Below are 14,923 nucleotides of genomic sequence, written 5' to 3' on the forward strand. Positions count from 1 at the left end.
CTATCCTATTTATCTATATTCTTACCTACTGCCTTCTTCCCCACAAATTATTTTAAAACAGTCAGTCATCATAATCTGAAAACATTCCAACATTCATTTTTAAATGTTTTTTATTATCTGTCAAATACCATTATTCCAATTTTTTAAAGACTCACTGATATCAATTCAATTTCAACTTAGAAACTCCAGAGGGAATAAACAGTCTCATCTTTCTCCCATGGAGCAGCAGGGGCTTGAGCCCCTGACACTGTGCATAGCAGCCCAACCTGTACCCGCCCCCCATGCCACTACAACTCCAACAACATCATTAAAATCCCAGTAACTATCCCAATGACTCTGCATAACAATAAAACTTGTAAAGCTATAAAGAAAAAATAGGTACGGTTAACACTAAATTCACAATTACTGTTGGGGTTGAGGAAGAAAGCGAGATTTGTAGGAAAAGGGAATTCATGGGAGTTACTACAATTTGGTCATATTTTCTAACCTGTATGCTTGTTTATTACCTATCAGATTATTTTATCATATTCTTCAAATTACAAAAAAAGCATTACCTGTATGCAGCTGCATGTATGTTTCACACACAAAGAGGCTAATGTCCAAAATTCTCCCTACTGTATATTCATGAGTACATACACACACTTATGCTGACTAAATTGGAAGCCTCCCAAAAAATTAAAAGGAAAGTGTATTACTAAAATTATCCACAAATTAGATATTTGGAACTGTTCTGTGCATAAACTGGTTACCAGAATTAATGTTTTGCTAAAATTTACCTCATCTCACTCCCTTTCAGAAAGAGGGTAGAATTAAAAGTCAGAAAACCTACCAACTGCCAGGTATGCCGTGGTCAAAAATAAATATAGAAGCCTGTACCAAGCAGAAAAAAATAAATGGAAATTCTCTCTATAGCTTAATATATATGTACATGTAAAACTAAAAACAACAATAACAAAAATACCCACAGACATGAGTTGATTTCAGCTCCTAGCAACTCTACAAGGTTGTGCATTCGTGGGTCCTGGAGTTTCTCAAACCTCTCATCTTGGGGCAGCTTGGGGTTGAACTGATGATCCTGCTTAGTAGCCAGCAAGGAACCCATTACACCACCAGGCTGCTAGTATGGACATGCACATACTCAGGACATCGATGCCATGTTGCTGCAACAGTAACTGGAATTGGTCAATAGGTGTGAGTTGTTGCTATGATTATTATTAATAATTAATAATAATTGCTAAAGTTATTAGTGCATATAAAAAACACTGTTAATGACTACATAACACTCCGTATCCATAGTTCGTTAACTATTTCTCTGTGGAATTTAAACACTTCCCACTGCTGCACATCTGCATTGTTTCTACCTTCGTTACTTTCTAAATAAGTTACATACTATATGAATTCAAAGCAATTGGACACTGTAAATTTCTGAATAATGATGTTAATGCACATGATAAAATAATAATAATCCATGCTATTACTCTATTATAAACATTTTTAATAGAGTCCTATTATAGGACATGTGGAAGATATATAGAAAATGATTTCTAATGATCTTCACATAAAAATAACTCAGAGAAGAAGCAAACAAGCAGTGATTTTTTTATTTCAATCCATGATTAAAAATAAAATATTTTCCCAAGACTATGAAATTCAATTAAGGACTTTACCTGCTATCATATAAGGATTCTTTTCACTCACAAGTAAATGAAATCCACTGACTGGCTGTACTTGTTGCGGGTTCAAATAAACGACAGCCATTATAATGTCTTGATAATTGAGAAGAGTCTTTCGGGACTGCTGGAATCTGAAAGCGATTCTTTGATTGCAGTCCCAAGTCCACATTTCAGTTCATCTTTAAAGGCGTAAAACTCATTTATTCTTTGTTTAAGACTTAAGCAAACGTGGACAGAAGCAGAAAGTAAAATTAATGTTACTATTCTTTAGGGTTAGGGAGCATTACAGGGTACAGCACTGATGATAACATTCTGGTAACTTTAAGAAGAGCAAGCATGCATTACAAGGTACATTCCTTATCATAAAAGAAACAATACCAAAACTGACCATAACAATCTTGGTTACCATAACAAGATTAACTACACCATTCAGATTACATCAAAGGAACAATATTAAAACAAACTCTATATTGAAGAACAGTCTAAAATAATTGTAGTGTCCTGAACCTGGGTACATGAGAGTACATTCTAAAATCAATTACTAGGAGGACTTTCTGTGATGGGAGGTGTAAGGAGGCAGGTCATTCAGCAGTTAAAAAATGGAGTTTCTTTTGCAAGACTGCCTCACACTAGTTTGTCTCTTAATTTTATTTCTTAAAACAATTTTAGTGTTACTGAAAAAGTGTGCAAAAAGTACAAGGTTCCCATATCCAGTCCTTCCCAGTCTGAACACAATTTCCTTCTACTCTACACCTTGTATCCTGTTACATTTACTACAACTCATGGGCCAATATAGTAATCTTAACTAGTCACTAAGATCCATAGGTTACTTTAGGTTTCACTCTTTGTGTGGGACAGTTCTTAGGGCTTCTGACATATGCAGACACCATTCAGAATCACACAGAATATTCCATTAAAACTGCCCTATGCTCCACCTCTTCATCATCCCTCCTCCTGCACTCACTGATCTTTGTTATTATAGCTAAATTTATTTGTTTTTAACTTAAAATTTTAATTGTAAACTAGGTGGTGGTTTACATTTCAGATCACCAACTTTGTATTTAACAGTTTAAACTACTCATCAAATCCCCCCATAGATTACCCTTCACCAGCTACTTGATTTCTCTCCTCCCTCTTGTGAACCACTATCTTTCCATTTCACCCAAGTTATCACTTGTCAACAGCTTAGCCATTACTTTTTCTTCCCCCACTTGAGAATCTCCAAAGACTGTCCACCTTGGTATGAGTCTTTATCTTGTCTTTCTTCTCCCTCCTTGTAACAGTGGTATCACATAATATGTGTCCTTGTGAGATTGGCTCGTTTCACTAAACACAATGTTCTCCAGATTCATCCATGTAATGGGGTGTTTCGTGGTCCCATCATTATTTTTTAGAGATGCACAGCATTTCCATTTTGTGTATGTGCCAAAGTCTCTTCATCCATTCTCCTACCAATGGGGATTCAGGTTGCTTCCTTCTTGCTATGTGAACAGTGTTGCAATGAACATGGATATACATATGTCTATTCATGTACTGACTCTTACTTCTTTAGGATATATTCCCAGCAGAGGGACTACTTGACTGTACAGAATTTCTAGTCCCAGTTATTTGAGGTAATGCCATATCACAATCCACAGGGATTATCTATGTGGCTACAGTGTTGGCTTCCCTCACATATCATATATTGGAATTCTGCAGTATGCAGCTTTGTTTCAGATTGGTTTCTTTTAGTGAACAATATCCACTTAATTTTCTTCCATATCATCTTGTAGGTTGGTGGCACATCTATATTTGGACTAGAGCAGTGGTTCTCAACCTTCCTAGTGCCGTGACGCTTTAATACAGTTCCTCATGTTATGGTGATCTCCAAACATAACATTATTCTCATTGCTACTTCATAACTGTTTTTTTGCCACTGTTGTAAATCATGCGACCCTGTGAAAGGGTCGTTCCACCCCCAAAGGGGTTGCAACCCACAGGTTGAGAACCGCTGGACTAGACTTTTTAGCTCAATTTTCATTTTCTATACAAGTACCATGGACAGAAGTACAGAATGTTTAAAACTAGAGTTGTAAGCAAACACATGGTAGTCTAGGCTCAGAAAATGCTAGTTGGGCTTGTTTCCTTGAACTTGCATTAAATTATATATATATATATATTCCACAATATAAAATTCACCTTATAAGGAGTAGGGAATCTGCCTGGTTTCCGTATTTCCCTTTTTAATTACAGTATATAATTAGTTCCATTCTAAAAATACATGGTATTTTCTCAGGATGCTGCATGATCGCCTAGTGTGGAATCTACTCAGGTAGCAAGATTGGTAACTACCAATCTTTTAATTATTAAAAAATGTACTTAAGTTAGAATCTAACGAGAAATAGTTGAGGTACAAAAAAAACCAAAATTAACATATAATGACAGACATTCACTGACCATCGACTATGTGCCAAGTCTGTGATAAAGGCTTTCAATTAATCATCTCTCTTAACTCTCGCAGTAACATTGTGGTCAGTACTATTGTGATCTCCACTGTACAGGTGAAGAAATGGACTTTGGAGAGGCCACATGCCTGTTGGGTGGCTAATAACAAACTTCCAGCGCTTTAGCACTATGTCCTATATCCCCTCATTCTGACATATTTACAGGAGAGCATATATACTGTCAATACTAGAAAATAATTCTAGATAAAAAAGTAGGTAACAGAAGCTATCCAACATGTGCTTTCACACATCAAACTGCACAAGGGCATACAAAGTAATCTCCTGTAACTCCTCGGTGTGACGCTGAAGAGGGAAAATATGTAGCAGGAATAAAGTAAGACGAGGTGTGGTCAACCCACAAACTTACCCTCCAAGACCTGGTCAATACAGTACGCAGGCACCTCTCGAATCAACAATCATCTTGCACCCAGCTCTCGGCATGTTTCAGAAGGGGCATGTTTTGCTCAAAATAGTCTCCAAGAAAGCACTTGAGTATATTTTGATGTTTGTGAAACTAACCAGGGCTTCTGGGCAACTCAGAAGGCTTGTTACAAAGGCATCAATTAATTGCGCCAAAAAATATCAGCCACTTTCCACTTTTAGATTTTCACCCTGTTGCTTCTATTGACCTTTTTGGCACCATATGAAGCTGTGCCCAAGTGATATGTTTCTTGAAATGACCTTGGATGGGACGACAACTTAGTTACAGTTAATCAATTTAATTAACTTTTCCTGTTAGCAGACCAGAGATGCTATTCTCTCTTAGGTCCAATTATAATTATTCCAATGAGTGCAATGTTTACTCAGGAATTCAGACCAGTTCAAAATGGCTCTGTAATTGTCATCCTAAACAAGGCCCACATATGCACTGCATAGCAACCAAATCTGTTGCCCCAGGTATTTCGCCCCAGTAGGACACCAACAGCTGTGCCTCACTCAAAGACAGCAGCCAGCCAACCATGCAACCTTTAATTCATCTTGCTCTCCAGTGGCCTACCATAACCCAATTTTCTGCATGAAGTTCCAGAAACCTTCTGGAGGAAGGATGTGACAGGACTATGGGAGAGAAACGTTAATGACTCGGAAGAGCAAGAAACGTTCACAGTGGCCATTTGGCCATGGTCTTGGAGCAGGACAAGCTGTGTTTCTTACTCTGGGCAAAATGCCAAGGACAACAAACCTGTTTGCTGTGCAATGCATACATCGTTGTCTACAACGGTAATTACCGAACTCTTTTGAAGTGGTATGAAAGCCCAGGAGTGTATTGTGTAATTGCAAGGTTTGCAGTTTGAAACCACCAGATGCTGCACATGAGAAAGTTGAGGTTTCCTACTCCATAAAAAGTGAGTCAGGAAAACCCATGGGGGCGGTTCTACCATATGCTACAGGGTCACTATGAATCAGAATTGACTTGATTATAATTAGTTTTTGAGGGTTTGACTTGATTCAAAGCCCTGCTCTAAACAAGTCAGTGTGTAGATCTAAAAGTAAATCAGATGAGTGGGTTGGATGGTAAAAGTGTAAGGTTTCTCCCAGGTATAAAGTTTCAATTTATAAGTTAAACCACGCTTTTTTTCCTATTCCAGGTTGAATTCAAGAATGTTAAATATAAACACAGGTTTCATCTTAATGCCAGTAACACACTTTTCCCTATGGTATGATTTGACAAGAGGTCTGGTGACACAGTGGATTAAGTATTGGGATACTAACCCCAAGGTTGGCAGTTCAAACCCACAAACCATTCTGTGAGGCTGTCTGCACCCATGAAGACCATCCTGTATAGTCACTGAATAGTTGGAATGACCCAGTAGCTAAGGGTTTATGGAATGATTTAGGTTATATACCTGTCCATATCGCAAGTTTAGATGAATATGAACCTATTCTAGGAAAATACTTAAGATATTTCTCAATTCTTATCAACTCCTACCTAGATAGCATAGATGATTAAAAACACTCATTAAACACTGTACTTGTTTGCTCAACCTCACAATATGTCTAATTAGCTATTAGTTCCGAAATGTTTAGTTGCATATTTTTATAGAGATCATAAAAATCCACAGATAATCCCCAAAACTTTTGCTAACCATTTGTTCAACCTCTGACAGCACTAAGCTTTATACCAGAGCTGCTAATAAGTAACATGGCTGACTGGTCTGACTTTTCTACCCGTTCGAGCTTACTTTTTAAAGGTCAACACAAGTAAGAGCTTCTTCTACCTCTCTTGACTCTAAGTCTTAGGAAAGTAGACCAGCAGGTAGGAAACAGTCTCTATTCTCCCAGTTAATATGCTCATTTACAATTGGTACCTGAAGTTCTTTTATCATCAATGTAAACTTAGCTACCCTTAAGCTACGTGGAGACTTTCCAATTCTTCCCTCATTCTAGAAGGTACTCTGGTGGCAATTCTCGAAGGTACTCTGGTGGCACTGGGGGTTAAACGTTGGACTGCTAACTGCAAGGTTGGCAGTTTGAACCCACCAACTAGTCCTGGAGAGAATGATGAAGCTGTCGGCCCCCATTAAGAATTCTAGTCTTTCAGAAAGCCCATAGATGGTCACTATGAGCCAGAATCAACTCTATGGCAGTGCATTTGGTTTGGGGTCTAGCCATTCTGGTTTTGATTATTCTTTTTCTATATTCTCCACTGCATTCCATGTTAGGTTCCTGAGAACTCAATTAACAGCGTTTTTAAAAAGTCATTATGAAAAAAGTAAAAGCAAAGATAATTCCCTCTGCAGTGAATGAGTATGGCCCTAAGCTAACGGCCTGTGGGTCATAGCTGCCCTCCTCCCACAGCAGTAGGGAGAGAGAAGGTGAATCTGGTTCCATACTACCCAGAGCAGATTGCCACAAAGAGGTTGGTCAAGCCTCCGTCCTCCAACCTTCTTTATCCCAGTCTGACTTTAAACCATTCTCCCCATGAAACTCTACTGCTCTGCTCAGTTCAATAGTCTGTTGCCATAGCCACACAGAACTCGGAGGCAATATCTATGATTATAGGTTTTATTGTGGAAGCTAAACGGCTACAAAATGTTCAGGATACAGTTCCTTTTGTCTGCAGTGCCTCTTCTCAGCCATGCTGGCTGGCAGCAAATGTCTTCTCTGGTGGTCAGCCTCTCCGCCACGTGGTCTCTGGGCATCTGCTTCATTCCATGGGCCAGAAAGCCCACCTCTCTATCTCACAGTCTCTGTGTGGCTTCTCTGCTCTGTCTAGTGGTCTCAATGCTGTGGCGTGTGGTACCTTGCTGCCTGCACCATTTCAGGCAGGTGTCTTACATGTACTCTACTGGTGGCTCTTTCTTCAGGATTCCTTCCTCCTGCTTCTGAAATGACTTTTAAATCCTGCAGAACAGCAAAACTGACCAAGATCTGAGTTAAAACTCTTTATACCTTATTTGTATGCTCCCAACCCATCACTTGGTGGAATTTACAAATACTGTAGATAGAAGAGCCATACCAAGTGATTTCACTTCACAACAAGCCCTGTTAGTCATCCACAGTTTTGTAGATTGGGTAGGACTAAGCCAACAAGGCACTCATGACCACCAAAGGATTAGACAGCCTGCTAATTTATGTAAGCAAGGTGTATGGAAGCCTTGCAGGGGTGGGACCAGGGAAATAAGGGGTATAAAATCCTAACAAGGGAAAAGACTCCCAGAGGCCCCCGCGTGGCTGGACCTTGGTCCGCCGGGAGCGGGGGGGGGGGGGGGGGGGATCCTACCAAGGGGGGGGTACATCAGTTTTATCATCTCTCTACCCCCTAAGCCCCAGGCTTTAAAAGTGAGCCAATCCAGAGCAGAGACCTCACTACCAACAAAAAGAAGCAGCAGTACATCTTTGTGGGCCAGGTACCTGTACTAAGAACCTTCTAAACCCAGGAAATAGAGAAAGAGAGAGGTGTAACCCAAGACATAGTATGAGGTAGTGAGAAACAGTGGCAGAGAAATGGCAACAGCAAAACCAAGAGACCAGTGTGAGGCAGTGGGACGGGCTTCTCAACACCTGGAGCAAGACATGTGCCAACCCATGACTCATGGGGTGAGAGAACTCTGAGGCTGCAGGCGGAGTGGAGTATCTCTGGGTGCTTACAGGCTATGCAGACGAGCTTTGTTAATACTTGCAGCAAGGAAGGCTGAGGGAGAAGGCCTCCTGACGGGTCCAGAGGAACCCTCCTGGACTGAGAGGAACTAAGAGAGCTGTCCTGCCTGGGAAAAGGGAGATTTTGCTTACATGCTTCCTGATCCTGATCCCAAATGGAGCTTATTGATACTGAAATGTAGCCTGTTACTTCTCAAACACCACCCCCTAAACAGGGACATAGGCTGTGAGTACTATGGGGTCACTGAATCAAATTATGAAAGACAGCAAAGCAGTGAAGAGTGCCCTACTGGGCAGGACGAATGGTGTAAGAATTGGGAACGAGTTTGGAGGGAGGCTGCCTGGCTGACCTCTGCCCCCACAGACATCAGCCTTGGCCTGGTGATACTGGTACTGATTCTCCTGTCTCAGGAAATAGGATGAGGCCAGGTATTCTCACGTGATTTGTGCATGCCCTCAAACAAGATAATTTATTTAGAAGTGCAAAGGAATTGGATTTTTTTTTAAGCTTAATATGAATTAACAAGACATTTTCAATGATATCCAAAGAGAGAATACAAACTCCTTACTTTACAGGTCAGAAAGTCCAAACCACAGGAGGGAGGGGCCCACCTGACTTGCCCAACCTGTCGTCTTTATGATCTTGTCCAGAATAGCTAGCTTCAAGGAGGCCATTGCCCAAACCTATCCAGCAGCAAAAGCCCACATCAGACACCATTCCTTTAAACCAAAGAGTAATCTCTGAAGTTCTAAGTTCCAAGGATTACCAGGGCAGTGGGTGACAGTAGGAAAGGATGATTGGGCAGACGATTAGGTCCTAATTCAGAAGGTTAAAGAGATTAAAAAAAAAAAAAAAGCACCATCTCATCAAACCAACTCCAGAGAGCACCCATATAACTGAATTGGTCCACAAGTCTTTAATTATTGGTTGGGCATCCCTACCTAGTGCACACTTTAATACCTCTAGCTGCTAACCTAAAGTGGGGATGCTTGAATCCACCCAAGGCACCTTGGGAAAAAAAAGGCCTGAAGCTCAGATTGGGAAATCTCTACAGGGCTCAGTTCCCTCAGAGCTACAAGGGCTCACCATGAATTAAGAGTGGATTCCTCGGAAACTGATTGCTGTTTGTTTTTAACTCAATGAGAATACACACCTATGTCTCTATCAGTGAGAAAGCTTTCCTCCAGTAATGGAACAGCCAGCCATTTCTTTTCTTATCAGATGGAGTAGTTGTCTGGAATTTAAAGGGTAAATTGTGCCCACAACACTTATCTGTAAACACTGGGCTGGTCCACTGGAGGCCCAGTCTAAAATGCAGACTCTTAGAAAGGCCCCTCAGGGCATGAAAATGAGGTAGAAAGCCAGAGTCCAATCTCCCTGGTTATTCTGATCCAGGAACTTCTCCTGGCATAGGACAGCTGGTCTCATGCATTATTTAACTCCCAGTCCTGGATTTTGCCTGGAAGCAGAAATGAATCTGTGCCATGAAATGTGTGTAAGATACCATTCTACTATATTAAACCCAAACCCACTGCCATTCAGTTGATTCCTATTCACAGTGACTTTGTAAGACAAAATAGGGTTGCCCCTTTGGGTTCTGAGACTTTAACTCTTGACAGGAGCAGATAACCTCATTTTTCTCCCAGGGAGCAGCTGGTGGGAACAAATCATTGACCTTGTGGTTAGCAAAATGCCACCAAGTCAGGTCCAACTCCTACCAACACTATAGGACAGAGGAGACCGGTTCCTGTGGGTTTCCCAGACCGGAAATCTTGATGAGAGTGGAAGGTCTCTTATTTCTCCCATGGAGTGGCTGGTAGTTTCACATGGCTGACTCCAACCAAGGTTAAAAACCCAATCTATAACACATTCCATTACCTGGGCTCCTTCTCCACTCAAAAACAAACAAACAAACCTCACTGACATCAAGTTGATTTTGACCCACAGCGACCCTATAGGGCAGTATAGAGTTGCCCCTGTGGGTTCCTGAGACTGTGACTCTTTATGAAAGTAGAAGCCCCATCTTTCTGCAGCGGAGTGGCTAGAGGAAAAAATCCATTATCTTTTAATCCCATTTTACCACAAACTTTTCCAAGTCCCCTATTTTCATAATTTGCCGATGGATAGAATTCTGAGTTAGAAACCGGAAGAGAAAGTTTTGCTGGAGAAGGTGGATAAAGTTAGGGGCACAGACCCAGAAGCAAAGGGAAGATAAAGTAGATGGCGAGAGCAGTCAGGGGACCCCTGGCTAAGTGGAATAGGGAGGACATAGCTTACCACAGTTTTCACATCTAATGTGCACACATACAGAGCATGCACAGGAAATAATCACGAGAGGGTCACCCCATTGGCAAATGGTGTAGCATGCACCCTATTTGCATAAAATATGGTAGTTCCAAAAATAATTTTCACCTTGTTCAGTGTTTCCTTGGATACTGGACTTGAGACCCATTTTAACCACCACATTTTAACGACTTATTTAATTTGGAAAGCTTACACTGTCAAGCTTACAACTACAGAATTAATACTGAGTGAAATTAACCAAGAGAATACTTTTCCAATAAAGACTTGATCATGAACAAACGGCCTTACAGCCGAAATAATGAAACCAGCACTAGCCCGGTGTGCTCTGCCAGTCAGTGCTCCAGGCAGCAGGAAAACAGACCATCACTGCTTTAAGGCATGCCACAAAGAACCATGTGGGAAAAACTGCACAGGGTATGGTGACTGTGAACAGAGACCTGTCTTAGGATCAAATTCTAAAAGAAGGGTTGCATTTAGTAGAAAGTTTTCCTGCCTCTGAGAAGGGGAAAGAAATGTACTCTTGTACTAATATAACTCCTATATTCATATGGGCAGTTCCTCCTGTAAGTATACATTATCTTAATTCCAGGCAGATACAGATCTGTTTCCAGAACAATGTTTGGATGCACTCCATTACCAGGATCACGCTAAAGAAAACCTAAGTCCACGGAGCTTGCACACTGTGATGGTTGGTGGCCATGATGAACGGTCTAGATTGGCGATGCGGGGTTCCCCCACAGGATCCGCTCTCAGGACACCACGCATTTTCACAACTTGATCACACAAAAGAACACCCAGGCTGCACCTGCCTCTCCCAAGGCAAGTACAGTAAGCACTGCCTTGCTCGGGCGCCCTTTCATCAGACTGTATATATACAAACACAGGTGTCTGTCTGCAATGCTATCTTTGTGAACTTTGCATTGAAAGCGCCAAAGAACAGCAGCCATCTCCACACTCCATTCATTGTCTCAATCAGGAACTGTGCTCCTGCAGACCACAAAGAGGAGGGGAGAAAAATCCCACCAACACACACACATAAATTGCATACATGTATACGTCCATTAAACACGTCAGCAGGAGCACACAATACCTGCATTGATAATTGAAAAAAATTTAAACCACGAGGCACCAGAAATAAAAACGCTCAATCCACCTTCATTAGGCTTCCTTCATTAGTCGACGATGTGCGATTAAAACTACTCGAGTGTTCAAAGCTTCATGGCAAGTGGTTTCCAGCAAATGATAAAGCAATATTACCAAGTGTGGAAGATGGCACGGGATTCTGGCCCAATTTAAAGGGGGCGTCGGATTCCACGAGTCGCTGCTTAGTGTCATCTCCAGCCTTTTTTTTTTATTAAGGGAGTGGGCTCGCCCCAAATGAATTAATCGTGAACGATGTAAACGTTTGAAAATAGCTGGCACCCTGAATCTCTAGACCACTTGGTGTCCACACTTGGGCAAAATGACTCCTCTACCAAGGTGCCAAGGTGCCGCGAGGACGGGATCATTTAAAAGAATAAGATGCTCACAACTGGACAGAACCCACCGCGAGCCGCTGCCTGCCTCCCCGTCAAGTTGCCAGCTGCAGGCGGTGAAGTTAAAGCCAGCCCTCTGCCCACCGAAGCTGCAAGCCGGCCTCCGGGGGAAGCCGCCCAGTTCGCCCGCTCCCTGGAGATGGGTTCTACGGGACCCCGATCGGACTGGCTGGGGAGACACAGCCCCGGGCGGCTCGCCTCGAACTGTCCCTCGCCCCCATCTGCCACCGCAGGCACCAAGTTAGAACCGCAACTCGGCGAGCCCAAGGACGCGAGGGCGACACAAAAGGTGCTCGCGAGGCAGCCGCTCCCATCCTTACCTTTGACTTGACTTTCATACTCGGCGATGATCTCTTTGTCCTTCTTGAATCGGCTCGGCGTAGACATTATCCAGCTGTGGGGGCTTGCTCCCGCCCGGTCGGCAAGTTGGATGCAGCGGTCGGTCACACACGAGGTTCCCGAGAGGAAGAGTTGTCCTCCCACACGCCGGCCGGGAAGCCGGCAGCGACCAGGGCTGGAGGCAAAGGACTGCGAGGCGGCGGCGGCGGCGGCGGAGGAGGAGGAGGAGGAGGAGGAGGAGAAGGAGGCGGAGGCGGGGGAGGAGGCGGAGGCGGGGGAGGCGGCGGCGGCACAGAGGAGCGAGCCAGGACTAGACCCAGCCGGGCGCTGGCACCATCTCCTCGGGACCGAGCCGCCGTCGGAGACCCGGGAGGCTGAGCGCGCAGGCGAACTCCGGCGGGCGGGCGAGCGAGCGAGCGAGCGAGCGAGCGGCGGGGGGCGTCTCCCTGCCCACCCCACCCGGAGCCCGGCCACTTCCTCTACGGCCACCGGGCGGACGCGGGGCTCGCGCCGGCGCTCCTCCCCATTGTTCGAGCCCCGCACCGGTGCCCCGAGCCGAGCGGGCTGCGCAGGGCCAGCCTGGGGACGCGCCCACCGGCGGGCCGCGACCCTCCCCGCTCGCCTCAGGCCGCCGCCGGCGGCGCTCTGGGGTCCCGCCCGCGCTGGGGATGCTGTGCCCTCGGCCACGTTCCTCCGCCTGTCAACACGGCCGCTACGGGCGGGCAAAGGGAGCTGCGGGCCGGGAGGGCGGCTGCGGCGACGTCCGAACGCGCCCCGGAGGCAGCCCCGGCGGAGTTCAGGCTCCCGAGCCGGCGCCGCGAGGGCTCTCTGCGTCTCCGGCCCCGGCGCGCCGAGGTGGCCTCTTTCTCCGCGTCTCCTTCTCCGCTGCTGCCCCCTGGCGGCCGCCGGGGACCGCGCACTCGCACCAGGGGAAGCCGCGCACGCGCACGCGCCGGCGGCAAAGTTGCCGGCGCGCTCCCGCCCCGGGATTCCCGGGCGCCCAGAGCGCGAACTGGGGGCCGCGCGGCCGCGCCGGGCTCCCTGAGGCGGGGCCGGGCTCGGGGAGGAGGAGGCCGCGCCCACCCGCCCGGGCGCTGCTCCAGCCCTACTCCGAGAGGGAACGCCGCGCCGGGCGGGGAAGATGGACGCGTCTCCTGGCCAACCGCGGCCGGGCCCTACGCTCGCTCGGCGAACCCGGCCGCCGGAGGGCGGCGCCCCCTCGCTCCCAGAGCACTCTGACCCGCGGGTGGAGACTGGGTGGAGTGCTGCTGAGAATCCCGCTTCAAGTCCCGAGTCGGAGGGCTCGCTGGGCGACAGGAGATGTTGGACGTGAGCGGGGAAACCGAGGGAGACCTCTAAACGGCCTCTATTAAAAATCAAAGACGACGTGCAAAGTTCTTCAGTCGTGGTGGAGAAACGTTCCCGGAGTTGAGCAATCTATTATCCCCATCCTAGAAGTAGCTTGGGGATCGAGGATGGGGGGCGGAGGGGAGGGGAACCGGGCAGTGTGAGGAGCAAGTCATACTGAAGATGTGTGATGGACACTTTTACACAGGAAACCTTTCCCGGCTCCTTTCAAAACCCCGCCCTACGTATTATGGACATGATTTATTAATGTCATGTGGCCAAAGACTTCCAGTTCCAAAATGTTTTCCTTGCAAGATCCAGAGAACACAGACGTTTACACTTCAGTTACCAAAAAAACTGAAGAGTTCAAAGATTAGGTCCCTACCCTAAAAGATTATATAGTACACGCACAACACACACCGAGGCACAGAGTGCACTCCCCTACCAACAGTAAACGTTGGGGAAACAAGACTGTCTCATTTTTCTACCCTGGAGGAGCTGGTAGGCTCCACCCACCCACCTTTCCGTTAGTAGCCAAACATTTAACCATTGTGCCACCAAAGCGCCTTTTCACAGCCGTCTATTACTATATAAATAATGCCAGGCAGTGTACTGGTGTTCTAGGAATTCTGATTCCCTTTACATACCCCTTGCTTTGGGAACTCTGAAACAACTGATTGTCATCAAAAGGAATTCGGACTTATAATGACCCCATAGGACGGAGTAGAACTGCCCCTGCGGTTTTCCAAGACTGAATATAGGACTAGGAATCCTCATCTTCTTGTGTAGATCCTGGTGGTTTCAAACTGCTGGCCTTGTGGTTAGCAGCCCAACGTTTAAACCCATGTTGTTCAAACGACCAGTTCCCTAAGAGCAACTGAAAGCAGAGGTATTCTACTCCAATCAAGATTTAGTCTCAGAAACCCACTGGGACCATTCGACTCAGCCCTAGTGCGTCTCAGAGTCAGAATCTACTCGATGACAGGGAGATTTGGGGAGCCCTAAGGATGGAAGAAATTGGCATCCAGATTAGAGGAAGTTTATTAACAACTTGTGATATACCGTGAAGAGGACTCGAAGCACTTGCTGATGAAGATGAAGGATTGCACCCTTCAGTATGGATTACAGTTCAATGCAAAGAAG

General features: G+C 45.2%; 1 protein-coding gene across 2 annotated transcripts in view; it reads right to left on the reverse strand.

Annotated features, from left to right (window-relative positions):
- Positions 1 to 12,845, reverse strand: part of SRGAP1 (SLIT-ROBO Rho GTPase activating protein 1) — a 315,127-nt gene extending 302,282 nt beyond the window's left edge. For both annotated transcript variants that reach the window (XM_075551344.1, XM_075551343.1), the window contains exon 1: positions 12,415 to 12,845. In XM_075551344.1, coding sequence (XP_075407459.1) covers positions 12,415 to 12,481 — 67 coding nt within the window. In that variant the 5' untranslated portion in view covers positions 12,482 to 12,845. The remainder of the gene's footprint in view (positions 1 to 12,414) is intronic.
- Between the last annotated feature and the right edge of the window lie 2,078 nt (positions 12,846 to 14,923).

Source organism: Tenrec ecaudatus, chromosome 6 (genome assembly GCF_050624435.1).
Source record: "Tenrec ecaudatus isolate mTenEca1 chromosome 6, mTenEca1.hap1, whole genome shotgun sequence".
Lineage (NCBI taxonomy): Eukaryota > Metazoa > Chordata > Mammalia > Afrosoricida > Tenrecidae > Tenrec > Tenrec ecaudatus.